Source organism: Nanorana parkeri, unplaced genomic scaffold (assembly GCF_000935625.1).
Source record: "Nanorana parkeri isolate BGI_ZX_2015 unplaced genomic scaffold, ASM93562v1 scaffold359, whole genome shotgun sequence".
In the NCBI taxonomy this organism is placed as follows: domain Eukaryota; kingdom Metazoa; phylum Chordata; class Amphibia; order Anura; family Dicroglossidae; genus Nanorana; species Nanorana parkeri.
The window spans coordinates 333,333-356,294 of record NW_017306627.1 but is presented as its reverse complement, the minus strand read 5'-3'; the positions used below and the strand labels follow the sequence as shown (position 1 = coordinate 356,294).

General features: G+C 40.3%; 1 protein-coding gene across 1 annotated transcript in view; it reads left to right on the top strand.

Annotated features, from left to right (window-relative positions):
• Positions 1 to 7,890: 7,890 nt before the first annotated feature.
• Positions 7,891 to 22,962, top strand: part of LOC108788892 (dynein heavy chain 5, axonemal-like) — a 237,649-nt gene continuing 222,577 nt past the window's right edge. The window contains exons 1-12 of the mRNA XM_018558793.1: positions 7,891 to 7,918; positions 8,303 to 8,400; positions 8,547 to 8,735; positions 9,904 to 9,978; positions 10,067 to 10,168; positions 13,068 to 13,139; positions 13,406 to 13,507; positions 14,088 to 14,274; positions 14,776 to 14,941; positions 15,742 to 15,835; positions 17,143 to 17,241; positions 18,468 to 18,649. Of these exons, the coding sequence (XP_018414295.1) occupies positions 7,891 to 7,918; positions 8,303 to 8,400; positions 8,547 to 8,735; positions 9,904 to 9,978; positions 10,067 to 10,168; positions 13,068 to 13,139; positions 13,406 to 13,507; positions 14,088 to 14,274; positions 14,776 to 14,941; positions 15,742 to 15,835; positions 17,143 to 17,241; positions 18,468 to 18,649 (1,394 nt within the window). The remainder of the gene's footprint in view (positions 7,919 to 8,302; positions 8,401 to 8,546; positions 8,736 to 9,903; positions 9,979 to 10,066; positions 10,169 to 13,067; positions 13,140 to 13,405; positions 13,508 to 14,087; positions 14,275 to 14,775; positions 14,942 to 15,741; positions 15,836 to 17,142; positions 17,242 to 18,467; positions 18,650 to 22,962) is intronic.

The window sequence follows — 22,962 nt, the reverse complement described above, 5'->3', positions numbered from 1 at the left end:
AATAGGTTGGACTTGATGGACTAATGTCTTTATTCAACCTCAAATACTATGTAACTATGAAGGCTGTTCACACCTTTGCGGTTTATAGCGAGGACGAAATCGCCTGTCTCCCAAAAAGCTGCAGGAGCTATTTTTGTGAGATTGTCGCATGGTTTGGGTCACATAAACATCTCTTTGCATTGAAAAACATGTGACAACCAAGCGGTTTTCAATGAACAGTTGCGCAAACGAAAATGTGCTAAAACCGCACGCAAGCTCAGTTGCATAGGTGTGAACCTAGCCTAAAGCTTACTGGAAAAAAATCCCTTTTATGTAGTGAATGCTGCCTTCTGTCTGCTCATCACTTTCAACAACTTCCTGGACTCCCAGTGCGCTTTGCATTTCTTTCCCCACTTCATTATATGATGCAATTTCTCAAAACTGCATATTCCATCATGCGTTGACTCTTTGGATGATTCGACCCCGCTCTTTTTAATTTTTCACTCGAAGTTTGTTGAGTCGGGTGGTATCGACAAGGTTTGAATTCCGGCCAATTGACAGGAATCTGAAATTCCAGCCGTGTATTGCCAGCGCTGCAAAGGACACAGATAATAGGCCTGTAAACATTTGATATAAAATATGGCGCAGACATTTTCCTATGATGCAAGCAGTAAAATTGTTACAGTATGGTCATCAAACTATGAGGCGTAGTTCACACCAGCCTCAGTGCGTTTTCGGCACGACTGTGGCCGGAACGCACTGAATCACATTCCAGCCAGCTCAGTTTGTTTTGGGGCGGGAGGGGGCGTGACGATGCATTGGACTTAATGGCACCGCAGCCACGCCCTCTGGCCGCAGTGCGATCGGCTGCACGGGAACACGGGGCACATCAGTGCCTGCATTCTGGTCTGGAGCAGTCAGAAAAAATAGTGCATATACTATGAGTTCAATGCACCGCCACGCCCCCTCCCGCCCCAAAACAAAGTGAACCGGCCGGAATGAGATCCAGTGCGCTCCGGCCACAATTGAGCCAGAATGCACTGAGACTGGTATGACCTAGCCCCCAGTCTGTGTAGGGCTTCCCATGCAATCCTGTGTATGCAATTTTGGAAGGATTAGCTCCCGTGATCTATTTGGTTGCTTTGACATAAAGACCTTTTGTTTAATTTGTAGAATCATTTCAATAGTTACTAGGTTGCACATGTTTGTGTTTTAGAACAAAACAAGAATGTTTATTAGAAAATACCTTTCCACATAATTTTCTGTCCTGACAGCGTCTAAATCCCTTGAACCAGAACAATGGGAAAATCACAAACTTACCCTTGTAGTGAAGCTAATCACACACTGCAAGGGTTAAGTCATTTTGTTTAGGGGGTTCAAATAAAGCAAATTTGCTTACCTGATTCTCGGTCTGGGCTGCTAGACTGGTCCCCACAGCATCTTCTCCCCTGGGCTCTGGTGGTCTAAGGACCGCTGACATCATCACATCTTATGCAGGTTCATTGACGCTGAGGGACATAACATAGCCAGAGCGGAGGGAAAGAGAGGTGAGTGCCGACCGCTCCCGGACAAAACGAGTACCCAACCCCCACACTGGAAGGGTAGATTTATGATATCCCTGGAGTTCTTCTTTAAAGGGGACCCTCACCCTTATGTTAAAGTAGTATCAAACTCTCAAACCTTTTTCCAATAATGCCCAGGGAAGCATTTCATTGATCATTTACTGACTACATTGCTTATATAAGTTACCTAGCTATGCTGATGACTTGTGGTGATGTGTAGCTGATCCCGTTATTGTCATAGTATAGATCAGCAGAAATCGTAGTTCCAAACTGCACTTTTTACAGCCTTTGCATCCAAATCGATAGGATGGTGCTTGTATTGATGTTCACGGATGGCACCAGGTAAAGTCACATGCAGAAGAGAAGTCACCAGCACTCCAGAGTTATGAGAATAATCAATTTGGATTTATCCACATAGTGTCACGTGTATGTATAATCAGTATTATAATGAAGTATGTAAATCCGAGTTAATTATTCTCTCATATCTGGAGTGCTGGTGACTTCTCTTCTACATACTATAGATCAAATGTTAATGCTTAGAGGAGAGCTGGCTTGCTTTTTTTTAATTAGAAGTTTTTGATTATTTATGTGTATAGAAAGAATAGTCCTAGTGTAATGAATGTATTGACATTGTATATGATATTTGGAAGAGATGATATTGGCTGTTGAAGGTAGCCATATGGTCACATTTACTGCCATGTGTTCTGTAGTAAAGCTTTCCGTTTTATTCATCCAGGCAGGCATTCACATGAATTGTCAACTGCCACTGTTTATATGTAGCAGCAGCAGTGTATTTGAACGGATATTAGAAATACCGCCCTATGTGGGAATATTTTCAAATTAACAATTGAAGGGTTTAATTAAGATGTAACTTCAAGCACCATTCTCCAAAATTGACATATAATGGGAAGAGTTAGACCTCATTCACACGGCAATATTGTCCCAGCTGCAGCAAGAATCTAGCGGATTTATGTGGCTTCCCAGGTGGATGCAGATAGATGAGACTGCTAAGACTGTACAAAACAATGACAGGTTGTCTCAGCTGTCCGTTGGTGTTCGGATGTAATTGCACATGGAACTTGCATCCATAGGGCGATCATCTGTCCCTAACCCCAGGTTATCGCTCCATGTGTGATTATATCTGAACACCGGTGGACAGCTAAGGCACCTGCCAGCCTGTTATTTTGGGATGGTCAGATACCAAGTACCGTACATGGTACATGTACAGATACTTTACCATCTCCAAGACTAGACTAGATAAAAACTCAAAAGTTAGGAGGCAGCTGTCATTTTTAAGGAGCATACAGGGCTCCTGGGATTTGTGCATCCCTGTTTTAATGTATGATTGGTTTTATATATACAGTATATGTAGAGCATCCCCTAAGGAGCTGCAGGGAAAAGGTGGGTCATCCATTATAGCCATGTCTAGCAATTCGGTGTATGTCGGTGTATGTCGGTGTATGTCGGTGTATGTCGGTGTATGTCTTCCCCAATAGCACTTACCACCCTCCATGGTGGCCGATGAAAGCAAGGTCCAGGCTGTAGATATGATGCTGAGGAACTTTATTAATCAACTTCAGGGAGAGAGGTTGAGGGTCAGCATCATCCAGGCTGGTGTAGGCTGCTTTAACCAATAGGGCAGAGTAACTGCTGCCATCACAGACAATCTGTGTGTAGAGCACCCGGCCAAGCAGTACTTGAAATAGAAATCATTAGTCATCTTCATCCTTGGTGTCAGTAGTAGCCACTGGACGCCCAGACTCGGGCCTTAGTGCAAGCATATGGCTAGAACCTAGGCTTTAGGCTCAGCCAAATCAGACAGTCCATAGCAGCCTCCCCCCAGCAAGGCCCAGGGGAGGAAGCGAGAACTCACATAGTTCACCCCAAGTATTTATCCAAGTGATTGGCTAGGGAGACATACATGCATATAAAAGTCTCGCATTGGTTGCTCTGCCCTGTGGCAGTAGCAGACAGATGCAAATGAGGTGGACAGTGGTGGAGCGCCAGAGCCAGGTCCCAGCTGCAACTGTTGTGAGTCTGGTAGTTCTCATGAAAAAGCCAAATATCGGCACTGGTATCTGAGCATCCCTACTGCCATTGCCTTGTGCAGTCTTAGCAGCTGCAACTATCTGCATCCCCCTGTGAATCCAGTTGCAGGAATCTGCTGAATTCTTGCAGCAGCTGGGACATTTTTACTGTGTCAATATGACCTAAGAACCAGTGGCGTCACAAGGGGGTGCGGCCCGCACCCAGGTGACACCATTGGAGGGGTGACACCAAAATGACTGGCAGTCATTTTGGTGTCCCCCCCCTCTAAAAAAGTCAGGCACTCGGTCATGGACCAAGAGCCCGACAGTGTCAGGAGAGAAGAGGGGACACGGCGGCATACCTCATCCCGCCAGGTGAATGTCCCCTCATCTCTCTGCCGGCGTTGATCAATAAGATGGCTGCGGCTGATTTGTTGTTGGGAGGGAGCAGTGGCAAACTCCGGACTGCACTGTCAACTACTCTATCCGGCCTCCCACTCGGCTCAGACTGATGTCAATGGTTTCCAGGAGCTCAATGGGATGCAAGCCAGAGCGTCCCCGCTCAGCTCCTTAGATGCCGCCTGAGGCCAAAAACATCAGGCTGTCTCATTATAGGGACAGCCTTGCTCTTGACATCTCAAAAAAGTTCCAACAAAAAAAAAGGTAAACAGTGCGATGCATTAGGATTAGTGCATCAGTACAGCAGCTGTCCATTGTAGCGCAGCTGCTGGTGTGAATGCAGCCTTGAAGACTGACCAAATGTAATTTCTGAATGTATTATTTGAAAACAACAAACTGTAATATTATCAATGAAAGTGCTTAAAGTCTATCTGAAGCCATTTTTTTTTGTTTTGGATAGAGTGTTGTCAGCCTTTTTTCTTGCTGTCTGTGTCTCCTGATTTACCCTCTCTATTTTTCCTAATGACCATTGTCAATGAGACTGAAACTAAAGAAAGTTTCTAAAGTTTGAGTTGTCACCAGAACATGGATAGAATAGAACATCTTCATTTGGAGACACCTATGCAAGTGACAACTATCTACGTGGGCAGTTCCATCACTTTGGCGAAAATCCTCTCATTTCCTGTTGTGTCCACAGGACAGGAATTGAAGGGAAATTTCTCCAGTGGGACACACTTGGCAAAAAAAAACTCATAAGGTGTTTAACCTTTCCTTACTCCATCCAAAATGAAATAAGGTTTGGCTCTGAATATTCTTCAAGCTGTTTGATTATAGACATTCATTACAGAACTGTACAAACCTCATTGGTTACCATGACGACTAAATGGATGCTCAAAATCTTAGAAGCGTTAGTAAGAAGTAATTCCGGTAAAAAAAAAAATACAATACAATATAGCTTACTCTAGATCCCTGGAGCTCAATACATGGCCCACCGACAGCATTGAACATGCTGGCTCTTTGTCTTTGGCCCACTGTGTCCTGGGCTCTCCCACAGACCATTAATGTAAGGGGGCACGACAATTGTCCCACCGACCACCAATGTAGGGGGCCCTACTATCTATATACATATATATTTATGTAAACATATAATTATTATATGAGAATATAAGGATCTATATTTTAGCCATGTTACTGTAAGCCAGGGGTGCCCATTAGTAGATCGTGATCTACCAGTAGCTCTCAAAGCTGATGCTGGTAGATCACAAAGGGTGTGAATGGTGGTCCCTTTATTCCATTTTGGTATCTTTATTTAGCTGTGCACACATGATTACCTATTAGCCTGAGTCTGCTGAGCCAAGCTCCCTGACACCTTTCTGGTGGATACAGGTGGTTGAAGTGCTATGTATTACATCAAAGAGTAGTAGTTTACACATCCTGTTGCAAAATACAGCAAGGTGAGCCAGGAGAGAGAGCGGGGAGAGACAGACAGGAGAGAGAGGAAAGACAGCCAGGGGAGAGAGCAAGGAGAGAAAAGGAGGAAAGAAAGAGGAGAGACAGCCAGGGGAGAGAGCAAGCAGAGACAGCCAGGAGAGAGAGAGCGAGGGAGGGAGAGTTTTTTTTCCATTGCTAGATCTCATGTAGCTCGTCCTTTGAAAAGTAGATCTTAACACAAAAATTATGGGCACCCGTGCTGTAAGCTATGAATCTCATTGGACTTGTGTGAAAATAACTGTCACTTAAAAAAAGTCATCCATATCAGAAATTTCATAAAAAAGTTCATAGAGAGAGAAGTAAGTGGCACATGCTGTGGCAAAAGTGTTTAAACTGATTGCAGCGATGTCTCCGTTTTGGGCGTTATAGCTTTTAAATGTATAATGTTATATCTTTTCTATACATAAGCGAGCTGTAGAGGCATCAGATGCCCAGGAGCTGATCATTTCAGCTTCTGGGCTTAGTACTGGACCCCGGCTGTTACCGACAGCCGGCAGCTAAAGCACTAGTTCAAACAGGGGCCTGCAGGAGCTGCTGAGATCGACTGCCATTTTAAAACACCACTGGCATTAATACCCACTATCCAAGGCCCAGGCTGGGTCTCTAATGGTTGAAAGACGTGGCTTACCATACACGGCATTAAAGGCAGCTTATGAATGCACACAGTAATAAAAGATGCTGAGCAGACATAGAAAATTCCCTAGCTAGATGCTAGGGAAGTGATACCATGCTGTGACCATGCAGATATACTGTAACATATACATAAAGTTAAGACCAACATACAAAATAAGAATAGCACTACAGAGAAGCATCCTTTCATGCAAAATAAAAACAAATGCTGAGAATTACTCTCAGCATTAGAATCAAGAAAGGTATCATTTACTTATTTATAAGGCCCCATTTATGCAGGGATAGATGATTGTCCCTGGACGCAGACAAATCGCATCTAGTGACAATCATCTATCTCGAACCGCAGGTAATCATTCCATGTAGGATTACATGTGGATGGCCACTGACAGATGCGGCCACTGACAGCCTGTCATCTGTACAGACACACCTGGGATTCCTGCCGCAAGAATCCATAGGTTCTTGTCACAGGAATCCCCAGCAGCAGCCCTAAACCCTGCATGAATATAGACTAAGGATCAAAAACATTGAATTACTGTACAGGTATCTATTGAAGCATCCTGGTCTTCCATAACACCTCAGCAGTGCCACAGGCTGATAGCTTCCATGCCACGCCGCATTGAGGCAGTAATTGCTGCAAAAGGGGCCCAAACCAAGTACTGAGTACATATGCATGCTTATACTTTTCAGAGGTTCCATATTGTTCTATGTACAATCCATGGTTTATTGATTGCATGTAATTCACCTTTTGATGCTTCTTCTTAGTCAGTATTTTTACCTTGAAAGCTTATATTTGAACTCCATGCAAGCAACTTAATACATTTACATGTAAAGTGCCTTGCATGGAAAATGTTTTGTACTTTTAGCCAGCTGGTCTTGTTATCCTGACAGCTTTGCCAGAAAGCACAGCTAAGTGAGCAACCGGTTTTCTTTACTGCAGTTAGCTTATGTAGCTTGGCCATAAACTGGCTCTAACCTGTAACGGGACATCAGAAGCAGCACAAGTAGGGAATCATCAATCTGCACTCACCTTCTTAAGAATGTCTAAAGTGTTGACTGGCAGCAATGTGGAGATCAATAGTGGTTGCATACACAAAGGAATGGTCCGCCATTAATCGAAGGATTAATCGTTAATTTCCGCAGCCCTAATGTAATATTATAATTTTTTGAGATTGTGGATTTGGGGTTTTCATGAGCTGTAAGCCATAATCATCACAATTATGACAAATCACGGCTTGAACTATCCTGCTTTGCATGTATTGAGTCTATCTCATATATTAGTTTCACCTTTTAAGTTGCATTAGTGAAATAAATGAACTTTTGCACGATATTCTAATTATTCGAGTTTCACCTGTATATTGAGTGTGTATAACAAAAGAAGCGCATTGTCTATATGCAGGGAGCACAGGAAGTTACCCAGGGGCTAAGATGTCTGGCAGGATCAAAAGGTAATTTTTGCATTTATGGAACAGATATAACAAAACACTTTCAATGGTATATTTAGCAGACCAAAAGTGACCAAATAAGGGAAGTTAAAGTAGAATTAAACTCTCAAACTTTTTTTCAATAATGAATGCAAATCAAACAAATATACATTGCCCAGCAAACTATTTCTTTACACTTTTGCCCAAATGCTTACAATCATCATGTTTCTGAACAGCTGCTTCCAAGTCTCTCTGCTCACCTTCCCTGAACTTCCTGTCAAGTACAAGATCACAAGAGACATACAGACTCCGGCAACTGTTCATCTACTAGTTTGGAAAAAGGGAGGCAAGGGGGCCAGGGGGCCTTGGGGCCATGGGGCCATGGGGCCATGGGGCCATGGGGAGGGAAGTAGCTTGATTTGCTGTGTCTGTGTGTTTGTGGAGGCATACACACAAGGATGACTGCACAGCACTCTGCTTGAGAAAGGAGTCACTCTAAAACAGGAAGTCAGGACCAGAGCTCAGGGGACTAGCTGATTCTGCAGGAAACCAAAACTTTTAAACATCAAGGAGCAGCATCCATTGTAAGTGATTTCATGAGCATTTGAAATAGATAACAATCCTTTTGACTTTAATATCACTTTAATTGCTAGGTTTAATGATCATTTCTTTTATTAAAGAAAAACACATCATTTTGTTTTTAAATATATAAAATAAATTAATTGTGTGTCCCCCATCCCCATCCTATAAGTCTTTACAAGCCTCATAACCTTCTGTTTTTTACTACCTTTAGAAGAAGGAAAAGGTCAAAGACGAAGAGGTGCAGTAAAAAGGTCTAGCATAGTGCCAGGATCGGCTAATACTGTGTCGTCTCCTACTACACTTATCCCAGTAAGTAGCCATGAATTTCTGGATATCCCACAAGAACTGCTACTCTTATTTGTGCTTCAACAATGGAATAAAAACCAGACTAAGAATTATGTCTATAAATTTTTTTTTTCTGCAAGATTTGATTAAATGTTTTTTTTATTTTACAGCCCACAGGAAAAAAGAATAATGTGCTCTCTAATGAAGCCAGAAAGGAAATGGCCAAACTTGCTAAAGTCACAAAGGATGAAAGGAGAGCTCAGCTGGACGCAAGGCACAAGTACTTGGTCTCTAAATTGGCTGATGGACTGGGAATTGGGGAAAATGAAGTGGAGGACTTTCTGATTTCTGATGATAAGGTGAAATAGTAATGCTACCGTGCCATCTAGTGGCAAAAGCTTAGTACTAGAAGAGAAGCTAGGGTATATTTGATGTGTTTGAGTTATTATCACACTTCACCAGAAAACGTTTTATTTTATTTTATTTGTTGTTCACACTTTTAATAAGAGCATTAATAAGGATTTTGCATGTACATATTTGTAGATTATTCCTTTATTATTCATAGGAATATCCTGTATTTTTACTGAGAGAATGGTCAATTCTATATAATAATAATAATAATAATTATAAACCCACACTCCAAAGACATGCTGGAAGGGTAATTGGCTCCTCCCGAAATTGTCCCTGTTTATATGAATGTGAGATGGAGACCTTGTAAGCTCCTTGAGGGCAGGGACTGATGTGAATGTGCTCTATGTAAAAGCGCTGCATAAATTGTTGGCGCTATATAAATACCTGTAATAAATAACATTAATAATAATTTCAAAAAAAATGAATCATTATTTACTAGTGATTTCTAATCACTATTCACATTACTTAGCAGGAAGCACAACATGTGTAAATTACAAGATGCCCCCATGTACATATGTAATTACAAATGTTAAATATAAATAATTTTGTAAAACATACAGATCAGATACATTAAGCTGATTACATTTACATGTCTTAATAAAACTATAAAGCGCTCGAGTATGTGGTGATTCAAACATGGGAGCTGTCATTGTTGACTGAAATTGCAGGCCAGAAATTTGCATGTAATCCGAAATGCTGCGATTACCTGCAGACAATTGCAACTGAACACAAACAATCTCCGCCTAGTTGCAGTTATCTGCAGGTTATGGCAGCATGTGTGATTACATGCGAACGGCCTGCAAACACATGCGGACAGCGTCGCCTACCCGTAGTAGATTGTATGAGTCTCATGGAGGAATTTTGGAGGCTCATGCAGATAACGGGGGGCAGAGATCTAGCAGTTAAGATTTTGATGCAAAGTCTACTTTATGGTAGATTGCAGTTGACCACCTAGTCATATGATCTGCATCTGTATAGTTCACTCATATAATTACCGGATAAACTGACCGACCACAAATATTTTACATATTCCTGATTTTAGAATTTCAATGTCTCACAGGTTTATGATTTAAGAGTACACACTCAATAAACTTTAATGTTTTGTTTTTTTTTCAGTTCAATTTAATAGCAGATTTCTTTGCTGCAAATGGATCAAAAAAGCTTATCTTCTTTTATCAAGAAGTTGCTCAGGTATGTGGACATTTTTGTTTGCTTATGCATATTACAGACAGTATTACACAGTAGCCATTTTATCTTACCATTTATATATGTTTTCTAGCCAAACAAAGCAAATATTCCTATGTGGGCAGATGCCGCAAACCTAAATACCTCGTATCCTCAAGTTCTCAAGAAACTTTTTATCACTACGGAATCCAATGAGGTATGCATCCTGCTCTGTTTTGTAGACCTTTTGTTATTTGTTGTTTTTCGCTGCACAGCATATTACCACATTATGGCAGATTTATCTGTCAAATCAATCCCCTCCAATGCAGCACTTTTCCCTCGCAGATGTTGCCATCTTCACTACTATCTTCTTCTGGGTTTGGAGTGTTCAGCCGCTTGATTGGCCAGGCCTTGATGACATAACTCCTGCACATTTCGGCTTGCTAGGTCTGTGCACTTAGCTGCTTCACTCTGATCTTCTGGGTTTGGAGTGTTCAGTCACTTGATTGGCCAGGCCCCCATGGCATAACTCCTGCACATGTCGGCATGCTAGGCCTGTGCACTGAGCTGCTCATGTGCGGCTCAGTGCACATAAAAAAAAATTGCTGAATGGCAGCAATAAGCCATTATGGCAGAAGAAAAAGACTTAGTGTGCCCATACACCTTACAATTATGGTACAATTTTTTTCATGCCTTCATCAAACCGTTGTTCGATTTCCACGCCTCTGCCCCATCATGCACAGACCAATATGGATTTCAATTATCGTTCGTCAGCAATATTAGCTGACCGAATTTCGTCAATCGACAGAACGTATTTTCGTTTGCGTATGTACAGTGTTTATGTTGCAAATTTTAATTTTTTTGGACAAAAACGCCACTAATCCATCGATTTTCGTACGATTTAAATAAGTTTTCTAGCCTGCCCGATAGATGAAATTTGGCCAGCTGTACAGTAATTGTGATCGTTGCCTTCTCATCAACTGGCCGATTATCGTACGAAAACCTGTTTTCGTTCGCAAATCGAACAATAATCGCAAGGTGCATGGGCACTTTTACACTTTTAAAGACTGCCAGTGAGCAATTTAATTTTAACAACTTTACTTCCACTTTAACTCCAGTTAAGCTCTCGGGTTTGATTAACCCAAAGGAACATAGGCTGTTCATTTTGGAAGGGAATTTTTTCATAGCTTAGTGAAGCTCTGCTGACTTCCCTCTGAAATACACAGGGTTATTCACAAAAGGGTGAAGAGTTTGGACAAGGCAGAAGTAGTGAACAATCTAGGACAACATAGCTGAACTAGAAAGTTAGCTGAATTGGAGAATGTTTCCAAATCGGCTATGTTGTCCTAGATTGTTCCCTTCTCCTGCCTTCTCAAAACTCTCCACCCTTTTGTGAATAACCCTGACAGTTTTCTTATTTTCCTTGCATTTGATTGGTTATCCTCTGCAAACTATACTTGAACAAATGCACCGGAAACCGGTGCATTTGTTTTTTTCAACAATTGTTATTTATCTTTGTAACGCTTTGCTGCCATTTTGGTAACAATTCTATTCTTGGATCCCAGTACTGTAACAATTTACTTGTTTCTAAGTGTAAGGCTATTGTTTTTTTTTTTTTTGGGGGGGGGGGCATTCATTTGTGATAACCCTCTGCTTGCAGTATTACATCCACTCATTCATGCAGCATCTGTTGTTAACCAGGAAAATATAGGTCTCCACTGAGGGGGAGATCGGGGGCTGTCTTGATATTCTTTCTCTTACAGTGTAGAGCACATGTGTCAAACTCAAGGCCCAGGGGCCGAATCTGGCCCACCAGGCCATGTCCTAGACTTCTACTTTCAGATCTAGATACATTTATATAGTCTTACAGAAACCTTTGAGGGCAACCTTAATGTTGATGCGGCCCACGATTAAATTGAGTTTGACACCCCTGGTGTAGATATAGAAGGTGGAATAGTCAGATCCATTTTAGGTTTCTTACAACTTTCCTGGTTTAGCTCAGCAGTGGGTCTCAGATTCTCTGGTTTAGCTTAGCTGTGAGTCTCAACTTCTCTGGTTTGGTTTAGCAGTGGCTCTCAGCTTCTCAGGTTTAGCTTAGCAGTGGGTCCCAGCTTCTCTGGTTTAGTTTAGCATTGACTCTCAGCATCTAGGAGCAAATGACTACCACAGGAGGTTACTCTGTTTCAGCTCTCTGAATCTAGCTAAATTACACGAGGCTCATGACCCTCAGGCACACAACCTGCAAGAGAGTCACACCAAGCTCCAGTCCTGGGACCTCCCATAAAACACACAACCTGCTCACAGGGGAACAATCCCTATACAAGGACATTTTCAGAACAAGGCTAAGCTGTTTTGTTAGACATCAATACAACCCGCTGTTGACAAAGTGACCAGGGGTTGACCAATTAACAACACAGAGAGAACTCTTTGTATCCATAGAACTCTGGAGTGAACTTTACAGAGTCTGGCATAAAATGTAACACAGAAAGACTCATTAGCACATTATACTGAAAGAGGCCTTGATATCAAAACATTAACACATCCAGGCTGTTAGATATTATATATCTACATAAATATACTAATTAAACCTCTTATCGTTTCTGTGTTTTGAGTCTGAGTTTTTTGTTAGTATATTTTATTTCAAATGTGGGGCAATTCACTGCACAATAAAACATTTGGCTGCTGCAGCCATCAAAGTTGTTGCAGTTTTCTTTACTTTCCTAAACTTTTTTTTTTATATATAGAGTAAAGGAGGGTTATAACCCGTCACTATTTTGCCACCTGCGTCCCGTTGCGGCGAGTTTTCTTTACTTCCTGTCCCATAGCCATAACAGAAAGTGAGAAGAAATTCCTGTTGTCACTAGGTTTACCACCATTGGAAAATTCCTCTTTATGCCTGTTTTGGTGAAAACTAACAATATTGGATTTTGTTGTCATTTTCTCTCCCGGTGATAATGCACTCCAGGACAAATAGGGAGGGTGAATCTCCCTATTTAGAAAAAGAAAGCAATAAAACCTGACAGTGGTTGTAATCCCTCTCCACTATATTAAAAACTAAAAAAAAATGTTGGCTTTAGTTCTACATGGGATTATAATTGATGCATCTTTTCTTCCAGGGACTGACAGGGACCTGCCTTTTCTTTTTGCGTACAACAGATAAAGCAATTACTACAGCCAACGTTGTTCAGGTGAGACATGATACTTATATTTATCATGATTTGTGTTTGTTAATTGAGCTTTACTATTGAGTAATGCATTTTAAGAAATATTTGGCATAATAAGTGTAGTTCTCATTATTCTTTCAGATAAGTGCAATTTTACACCATCCCTGATCTTCTAGAAATGTTTTACCTGGATATTAGTTAGACAATAGCGATGTACAGATAATGAAGATGTGCAGAACAGGCATAATTCAAGTTATAGGAAATGAATTGTATAACTTTATCTCTTACAGGAAGTCAATTTCAGCATGTTTGAATGTACAAATGGGAACATTCTGCAAGGACTTGAGATTTTACTGGCTCAGGTTTTGGTGCCAGCTCTTAAATGTCAAGAGGTAGGTTTGCTCTCTGTCACCTGCAAAGCTGTGTCTTGCTTTCACAACAATAATATATGTAGAATAGGGGAAGTAGCGTAAAATATAAAAAGACATGTAGGGGTTGTTGTATAAATATTCCGTGCAGTGTAAAGCTGGTCGAATGCCATTCGCAGGGCGTTACCGTCACTAAAAGTTGCCGAGTATCTTCAGACATTTTTGCAGTGCTTATTTTCTACAACAAGATATCCAAGGTTGAATGACAGCCAGAATAATTCAACCAACTTCCTCTAAACCCATGCAATCATGGGCCTTTCCCCCCAATCTGTGACTTGAAAGGAGAAGCAGCACAGTGATCAGCTCATCTCTCTATCACTCTTCTTTCTCTTCCTGTTAGCACATGAACTTACTTTTTATCCACTAAAGTATGCTGTTCAGTGGACAGAAAGAGGCTGATACCAAGTTGTAATTCTGGCATTTACACTGCATGCATTTAAAAAAAAATAAAAAAAATTGACTGACGTATTAATGAGTTGCATTAATGTCAACTTCAACTTTAAAGTTCAACTTTACGTTTCTCTTATTTATTTTACTTATTAAGAACTGGGGAGCTGTCAAAGATGGTCTACAAAATTCACAGATACAGGAGTTCTTGGACTCGCTGGACAAGTTTGTTGCCACATTGTCATCTGCAAAAAACAATCTGGATGGAAAAATTGAGCTAAAGAAAGTGGACAGTGGCAATTTCATTGATGGCTTGCCAAATCCTTCAGACTTCATAGCAACAGGTTTGTGGCACCTTTGTAGCAGCAGAAAAATGACAGTTGTTTTGCAGTGTCAAGGTATGAACAAATGTTTGCCTTGCAAAGGATTATAGACTAAAATATGAAGAGTAATATAGATTTACTTTGAATTCCCCAGAGCTGCTTTGATTGCGACTCTTCCATAGTCTTTTCTACCACAATTTTGATGACCTAACATAAGCTGTTCTGTGGTTGTATGACAGTAGCTATATCTGAGTCTTTTAAAGTTTAGTCAGTCTTAAAAAACAAAACACATCAGTGAATACATATTTTCCATTTTTTTAATCTGACAGAAAAGGTTAGCTTCCACAGCAGAAATATGATATGCTGGTGGCACCTTTGGTTTTCCCCTGTAGATATTTTATTGACTGTAGTTCCCAGTAGTTCCCAGTGGAAGTGAAATGCAATGTTATTCATTAGAGTATACAGCTATCATCCTATATTTATCAAGTGCCAAAAACTAAAACTTAAACCATATTTTTCCAGGAGGTAACAGTGAAGTGATCGAGAAGCTAGAGGGCATGCTGACAGTGTGGATGAAGCAGATTGAGCAGGTTCTTGCAGAAAGTGAGCAAATGAGGAAAGAAGCAGACAACATCGGCCCCTCTGCTGAGCTGGAACACTGGAAGTCACGCATGTCTTCTTTTAATAGGTATTCACACTGGTTATCTTAATAACACATTTAATGCCAAATATGTTTTTTTCTGCTTTCTATAGTAAACTTATACTCAAAGAGTGAACACTTGTTAGTGAATATCTAGTAGGGTTGATTGTGGCTTAGCAGTAACCTGAAAAATCTACCTTTTGTGTAAATGCCTAGTGAGAAATTGCAGTGCACTTCCTAACATATGGAATCGAGATGCTCCTGTTCCATTATCCCCATAACTGCAAATCTTCAGTGTAAGATCATCTAAATATAGCCATACATGTTTGTTTTAGCTCTATACAATCTCCTTAGCTTTATGCAGTTCATATAATTTCTTCCTTAGAGATGCACCAAACAGAAAACTTAGCATGCTATTGCTGGTCTTAGCAGAGATACATATTTAATATAAAGCCATTTATGCTCTTGATTATGTTTTTTATTTTTTTTATTTGTTAGCGGTCATAAGTATCAGACCTAGTGCCCCTGTCTTCTGCTATTTAGGGCTTGCCAAACATTGTTACAATGAAAATCCTGCAGATTTGTACCATTTACTAGTAGTTAAAACTTTCATTCCAAATTAATTAGACAGGGCAAAGTTATGAACATTCGTCAAGGATGTCTAGTGGTAAAAAACAGTAATGGCAAATCATAATACCCATGAAGATGCTACCTTAATTGGTCACATAAACATGCAACCAGTGTCATGTAATCATAATTACAGAACATAGGCTGAAGATACTGATTGTTATATGTATATGGTAAATTATTCTTTTTTTTGTTTAATTGAAATGTATTTCAATTTCCAGTCTTTTAGATGAAATTAAAAGCCCTAAAGTGAAAAAAGTTCTAAGTATCCTGCAAGCAGCAAAATCCAGAATATTAAAGCAATGGAAGGAACTGGTATGTATTGATTTTCATGGTTTCATGCTTTATGTAGATATTTGGCAGACCTTGTGGACAGTAAAAAATAAAAGGTCTCTGTCTTTTTCCATTTATGTTTCTAAGTTGTCCTACAGTACCACAACATTTTTTCCACATTTTAATGATTTTTAAACTTCCCAAAATGTGAGTTTTGGCAAAAGATAAGCACTTATGTGGCTAAATATTTTTAAACTGATATGGGTCAGATTTCTGCATAGCCTACACAGATCTTGCCCTAGGTTATCATGACTTACAGGGGTGGCATAGAACCCTTTCACGTATTATATTGCTGACTGTTATTAACACATTCCCTGTATAAGGCTGCAGTCTTGCATTCTCTTTACCGGTGCAACCCAACTGGGGTTACTTTCAGTTGCAAAGTTTGTACATTTTGGTTACCAGAATATTGTACTGTTTGCTTACACTTCATCCACTCTGGGGCTGTACACCTAGAATCAGCTAGAGTTAGCCCACCATTTTGATACTAAAGGTGACCATACACTAGTAGACTTTCAAAAGAACTTTCATCTGAACTTTTATACGATAGACCTTTTGTTCGACTTGTTCTGTTAGTTGATGGGGGTCAAATCATTCATTGATTTCGACCATAGTGACAAAAAAAGTCGAAGGAGCAGGATGGAAAAATTTTCCCGAACAAAATTCTAATAGTAAATGTAGTTTTCATTCGGGAAACCACATTCATTCCAAAATTGAATATTAAATAAAACAAAATTTAGTTTGACAATCATCAAGTCTCTGATGTTGTTATTAGGTGGTAAAGAAAGGTCTTCTGTTGGTATGGCCAGCTTAAGGCTATCCAGTTGACTGGGGTAGGAGGGAGTAGCTCAATACAAATGGCTAAGTTGGGCAGTAAGTATAAATTTGTTCCTGTAGAGTGGGGATAAAGTTGTTGGGATTAATACAAGCTGTAGCTACTAATCATGCAAAAAAATGTTTTCAGTAAACGCTTCCCTTTACTTTTATTACAGTTGAATTACTGCCGGTCAATAAAATTGCAAAAGGCTGTGTCATAGTTGAAATATCTTGCTTGAAAATTAATTCATGTCCTTAGGCTAAACTGCATAACTGCATCCAATTATTGCAACAGAAAGACAACTTTACCACTGTGTTGTAGTATCAGACAGTTTTATTAGCACTTTGTATTTATGCTATTTGTCAAATTATATGGCGTAGGTAAAGCAGAAAACAACGATTGCACTACCATTTTGTTTGTTCACAGTAACAGTATAGATAAATAACATTTTCTTTATGCATGTCTTTAACAGGACTGTAACGTTACAAATGCAGCCAATGAAGCAAAAGACAATGTCAAATATTTGTACACTCTGGACAGGTTCTTTGGTCCTCTTGGGAAAGCCTCACCAGTAAGTAAGAGCAGTGGTTCTGTCTTAGCTCTAATATAGTTAACAAAGCTGATAGAGAACATCCCACTTCACTTTAATGGGGTTCCATGGTGGAGCTCCCACCTCTTGAACCGCTGTGATGAATGCTTGCCCTCATGGCCAGGGTCATCTGGCCCCGTTGGCACTTTTTTTGGCGATGAATCACATGTCATGTGCATGTAAAGTGATTTTATTCATATAGCAAGTTCAGTATGTGCTTTGTCTATAGTTGCATAGTTGTTACGGTTGAATAAAGACACAGGTACATCCAGTTCAACCTTTGGGTTTTGTGTGCGTGTCTGTGTGTGTTTGTTACTAACATTACCTGTAAATCTTGTGCGCTGAGAAAAGTATCTAGATCAGGGGTGTCAAACTCAATTTAATTGTGGGCCACATCAACATTATGGTTGCCCTCAGGTATCTGTAAGACTATATAAATGTATCTAATAAATAAATAAATGTATCTAACCTTTATCATAATTGCTTCTGCATTCGATTATCACTGGTTTTAGTAATAACTTAATACCTGGATCTGAAAGTAGATGTCTAGAAAATGGCCTGGTGGGCTGGATTCGGCCCCTGGGCCTTGAGTTTGACACGTGATCTAGATAATTCTTGAATGATTCCATACTCTCAGCTGTCTGTGGAAGGGAGTTCCACAATTTTACACCTCTCACCGTAAAGAATCCCCTTTGCAGTTGAAAGCATCTGACAATTGATGAGTGATCCAGTCTTTCATTATTACTGTGTGCCTGAATACTATGACCCATGCCTAGAGTAATTTTTAGTACTGCATTACAATTTTGGGGGCATGTTACTTAAGAACACAGTATTTCATCTAATAGGTGAACTTTTGTCACTCTTCACAGATTCTCTTTTTTGTATATCCCAAACCTGGAAAATATTTTCCTACTTCCAAGGAAACCATGCTAGCTGGGGATGGTTCAGAACAGAACCCAGCATTCCATGATAAATCTGTAGTGGAGTTCCAAACTGTGGGGCCTTGATGTGTGTTTTCATCTGATAAGACAGATGATGTAATTCAAGAATCTAGTATCTGTGTAAAGATGATGTTGGTTGCCCTGGACTATATTTGTGTGTCTTCATTAACAGTCAATTATAGAATGATGATAATGATTATCTTTTACAAGTTGCAATATAAGATTATAAAGGTTCTCTTTAACGGATTGTATGTTTCCACTTTCTAGGCTACAATGGTAGAACATATACCAAGCCTTATGAATAACATTCGTATGATCTATAGTACATCACAGTATTACAATACCTCAGAGCATATGACCTCCCTTTTCCTTAAAGTCACCAATCAAATTGTGAGCACATGTAAAAGTTACCTCAACCAAGGAGTTGTGAAAATCTGGGATCTTGAGAGGTAAATTTATATGCAAAAAGTTATTACCTAACTTTATAATCTATTTTAGAGCTCTAATAAATATATAACAAATATGCAATATGTATGTAATATCTCTTTCCACAGAGAGGGAAATGATTAGACCATCATCATTTTTTTTTATTGCGGTATCCCTGCTGGAAAAAATTGCCCTTATTCCCTGTCCCCTTGAAACCCAGAGCATGACTGCAAAATGATCTTCCAGTTTTCTTCTTTGAAGTGCATCCAACAATTATCCACAAAAATACACTATGACCAGAGACAATGTTATTAGCCCATAGTGAATTTTCCAAAGGCATATATGAAGTATGTATGGCATAGAGAATAAACAGAAGTTTAGCTCACAGCAATCACTAAAAACCTCTGCTGAGGTTTGAACCTAAAGAGGAACTTCACCCTTATCTTAAAAATTACTACACACCTTTAGAAATGTTTAGTAATGGCATTCTACTAACAAATACTTATAGATATTTTTTTGCACCCCCCCCTCCACCCCCCCTTCCCATCCTTACAGTAGCCAGTTTCAGTATGGGCAGATTAATTCATTTGCCTTTAGTTCCTGGATCTCTGGGTCTGTCTCTTGGATCATTTGACAGTGCATATCATCTGAGGGGGAAAGATGCCTGCACTGCTAATGTAGCCTTCCCAGGATGCATCTGTGAGGTCAGGACTACATCGCCAGTGCCTCATTCAATCAGGAAGTGGAAAAACAGTAATTGATAATAAATGCAAACAATGTCTAACTAATGAATGTAAGATTATTTCATATCAGCATGCAGAACTGAATGCTCATGTGATTTTTAGTGAAAAGGGGTAAAGGCCTACTTTAAGTGTGGTTAGACAAAGAAGATACTGCAGAAAAACACATTATCATTTAGAATAATCCTGCTCAGTATTGTACAGACGGCATAAGGCACGTCTGAGAGACAGGGAAAATCAATTAAAAACAACTCAAATGAAGCTTCCCAACTTGCAGTAAGATTCATTACAGCCTACAATGCTTTACATTAGGATGAGTCTAAAAAAAAAGATATAAGATTTAAAAAAACAAAAATTGAAATAAGTAAGAGATATTTGGTCATAAACAAAATAAAATGATTTAAAGATACACATTATAATAGACTATGTTACATGAAAAGCACCATGCTATAATTGCAACTGACAAGAAAGAAACATGTAAAAAAAAGTACATATGTAAAATTAAATATCTCTAAATTAACTATAAATATAAGGGGAATAATAGCAAAATATAAAAACCAGTATAATTATGATACAAAGGGGGTGATTTACTAACCTAAACACACGCACGTACCAGGTGCGTGTGATTTGTACACAGCAAAACGTATTTATCAACCAAAAAGTCTCTAAAAGCATATTTCCACTAATGCCACATATGGAAAAATCATGCACATGATGCATATATAATGCTGCTTCACAGTTTAGACAAAAATGGTTGGCTCATGCATTTACATTCCTGCATTCATCAACGCAAGCAACACAATGTAGAGCTAATTTACACAACATCACCTTGCAATTCATGCAGGGCTTTGCACAACACACCTGCTGGGTGTGTACACACTACAAAGGTGTCTAGATTCCACCAATAGATCATGCTGGGAGGGAACACACTACAGAGGTGTATACTTGTTCTTGGCGTGTTTATAAGGTTAGTAAATCAACTAAAGAGACACAACTCCAATGTGTTGAATTTTGCTTTTGCTGCTCTAACATAAATAAAGAATAAAGAAGACTGTTACTTGCAACTTTCACTCACTTTGACTTCTTTCAAAGCATTCTTGATGACGTTGACAAGTTCATTGGCTTATTAATGTTATAGCACAAATGTTCCCACAGATGTTTCATTTGGCATTGCATATGGCATTGCTGTTGTAGATGTTAAGGATTCAAAGTTGATCAATTCATTTGATGGCTTAGCCCCTTGTAAACAATTGTCAATAATGAACCTTAAGAAATTGCAGATCGAGCATAGATGTGAGGAGGTAATTACTGAAGCAACGGTTCCAATGAGTATGTCTAACAATAACAGGGATTTCTGTTCTATTTAGTGGAGGTGTTTCGTAGTGGTTGGATTTAAATAATCTGTACAACAAAACAAGTATCTCCTAAATCAGCCACATTCTTCACAATCTCATTGTATCACCTCTGTATAATATTATTTCGATTTGCTAACAACTATGAAGTGTGAGAACCTATGTACAGTGTCCATTTAATTTATTTCTAATCCATTGTAGCAGCACTGTCCTCTGCGTCTCTATTAAAAGACACGTTGCAATGCATAGATGAGAACAACCAGGTCAGAAGTCAGGCAAAGCTTTCGGTACTCACACACACGAGCAGCGGGGGGCTGAAAAGGGTAATAGCTGGCTGGAGAATAAGTACTACCCTTGTCGCACTCCTTACCGATATGTCCCTTGTAGTGGGGGGTGCTCGCAGTGACCGCGGATGGCGCCGCGAATGTCAGCAAAAATGTAGAAATGTCACCAGCACACCAATCCTTTTAAGATAGCAAAAGCTTCATTTATTGAAGTTTTTTGTCATATGACCAAACAAGCGCTTTCGGGACCGCGCAGGGTCCCTTCATCAGGCTAAAGATGATGAAGGGACCCTTCAGGCTGAAGGGACCTTTCAGGCTAAAGCCTGATGAAGGGACCCTGCGTGGTCCCGAAAGCGCTTGTTTGGTCATATGACAAAAAACTTCAATAAATGAAGCTTTTGCTATCTTAAAAGGATTGGTATGCTGGTGACATTTCTACATTATAGCTGGCTGGAGGTGACCTTGTCGCTGTCAGCAGACAGTGGAATGAGACTAGAGAATGGTTGATCCACAAAGTGCATAAAAGGAACATGGAGTGTGTACTCTTATCGCTCAGCTCCTTTAGCTTTAACAGTCATCACTGTTAGGCCCCATTCACATTAAGCAACATACCTTTTGGAGCGGATCCGCGCGGCCTGGGATAGCGCGACTTTCGGGGCGACGTTCCAGCGATGGTAGCCTGACCTTCACCGTCGGGCTGCTATAGTAAAAAAATAAAAACCCCAGTGGTGAATAAATACCACCAAAAGAAAGCTCTATCTGTCCCCCAAAAAAGGGTATACAATTCATTTCAGTACAGCGCTGCATGACGGAATAAATGTCAGTCAAAGTACCGCAGCGCTGAATACTGAAAAATGGCCTGGATGGGAAGGGGGTTTAACACCGCGGATGTCAACTGGTTAAAAAATAGAAAACTCACGCAAAATCCGCCAAAAAAAAGGGTCCTGTAGGATCGACTTGCGACCTCGACGAGCGACGGGAGACATGGAGCTGTACATTGACAGCTCCATTGAAAATCATTGGCCGGCGACTTCACGCGATATCGCGGCGGAAATCGCGCGGCGATCCGCTTAGTGTGAATGGGGCCTAAGATGGCGGTAGCTGGGCAACCAACTGTGAGGTAGCTCCCGCTGCTTTCACGAAGCTGGCCTTAGTGACTATGATCTCAAAAGCTGGGTCATACAAGAGGCTGTGCCACAGCTCTGGACTGGGAGATTGCTCTGCAGCTAACTAACACAGTACACAGAGGTCTGAACAGTGCCTCAATGCAGAACCAGTGCTTGAAGATCACGCGAGTCTTGAGAGACTGGGTCACACCAGAGGCTGTGCCATAGCTCTGGACCTAGAGAGTGCTCTGCAGCTAATTAACACCGTACACATAAGTCTGCCACAAAGCAGAGCCCAGTGCCCCAAAGTCACATTTCAGGCTAACCTTGCAATCTTCAGTACAGTGTAGTTCTGGTACGGCCTCCAAAGCTGTTGTCAAGGATGTGTCAGTCTGAATAACTCTTGGTAGAGACAGGGTCAAATAGCATTTTTCATATACTTCCTCACAGACACCAAATAAAAAAGGCAAAATTATAGTTTAAGGTTTTTTTTCAGCAAGAGAAACTAGTGTCCAACCTCCTAAAACTCTGGAAAATAAACTGAGCCATGACGGTTGAAGGTGGACTTAAGTCCAGGAGTGGACTTAAAAGAGAATTATGGGGTAACCTTTTTATCCCATAGTTCTCTTAATGGTCAAGGGAGTACATATTTTAACGTCCTCCCGTGACCCAAAGCTCAGTATATAGCGAGCTATTGCTCACTATATACCGAGATCGCCGCAGCCGGGGTGGATCCCAACAATGCTGACGAGATCCTCCCAGCTGCTTGAGTGACAGCCGGCTTTGCCTATCTAGAGGCAGAGCCAGCTGTGCCCGTCCCTCCCCTTTCTGTTCCTCCAGTCAGCGCTGGATAG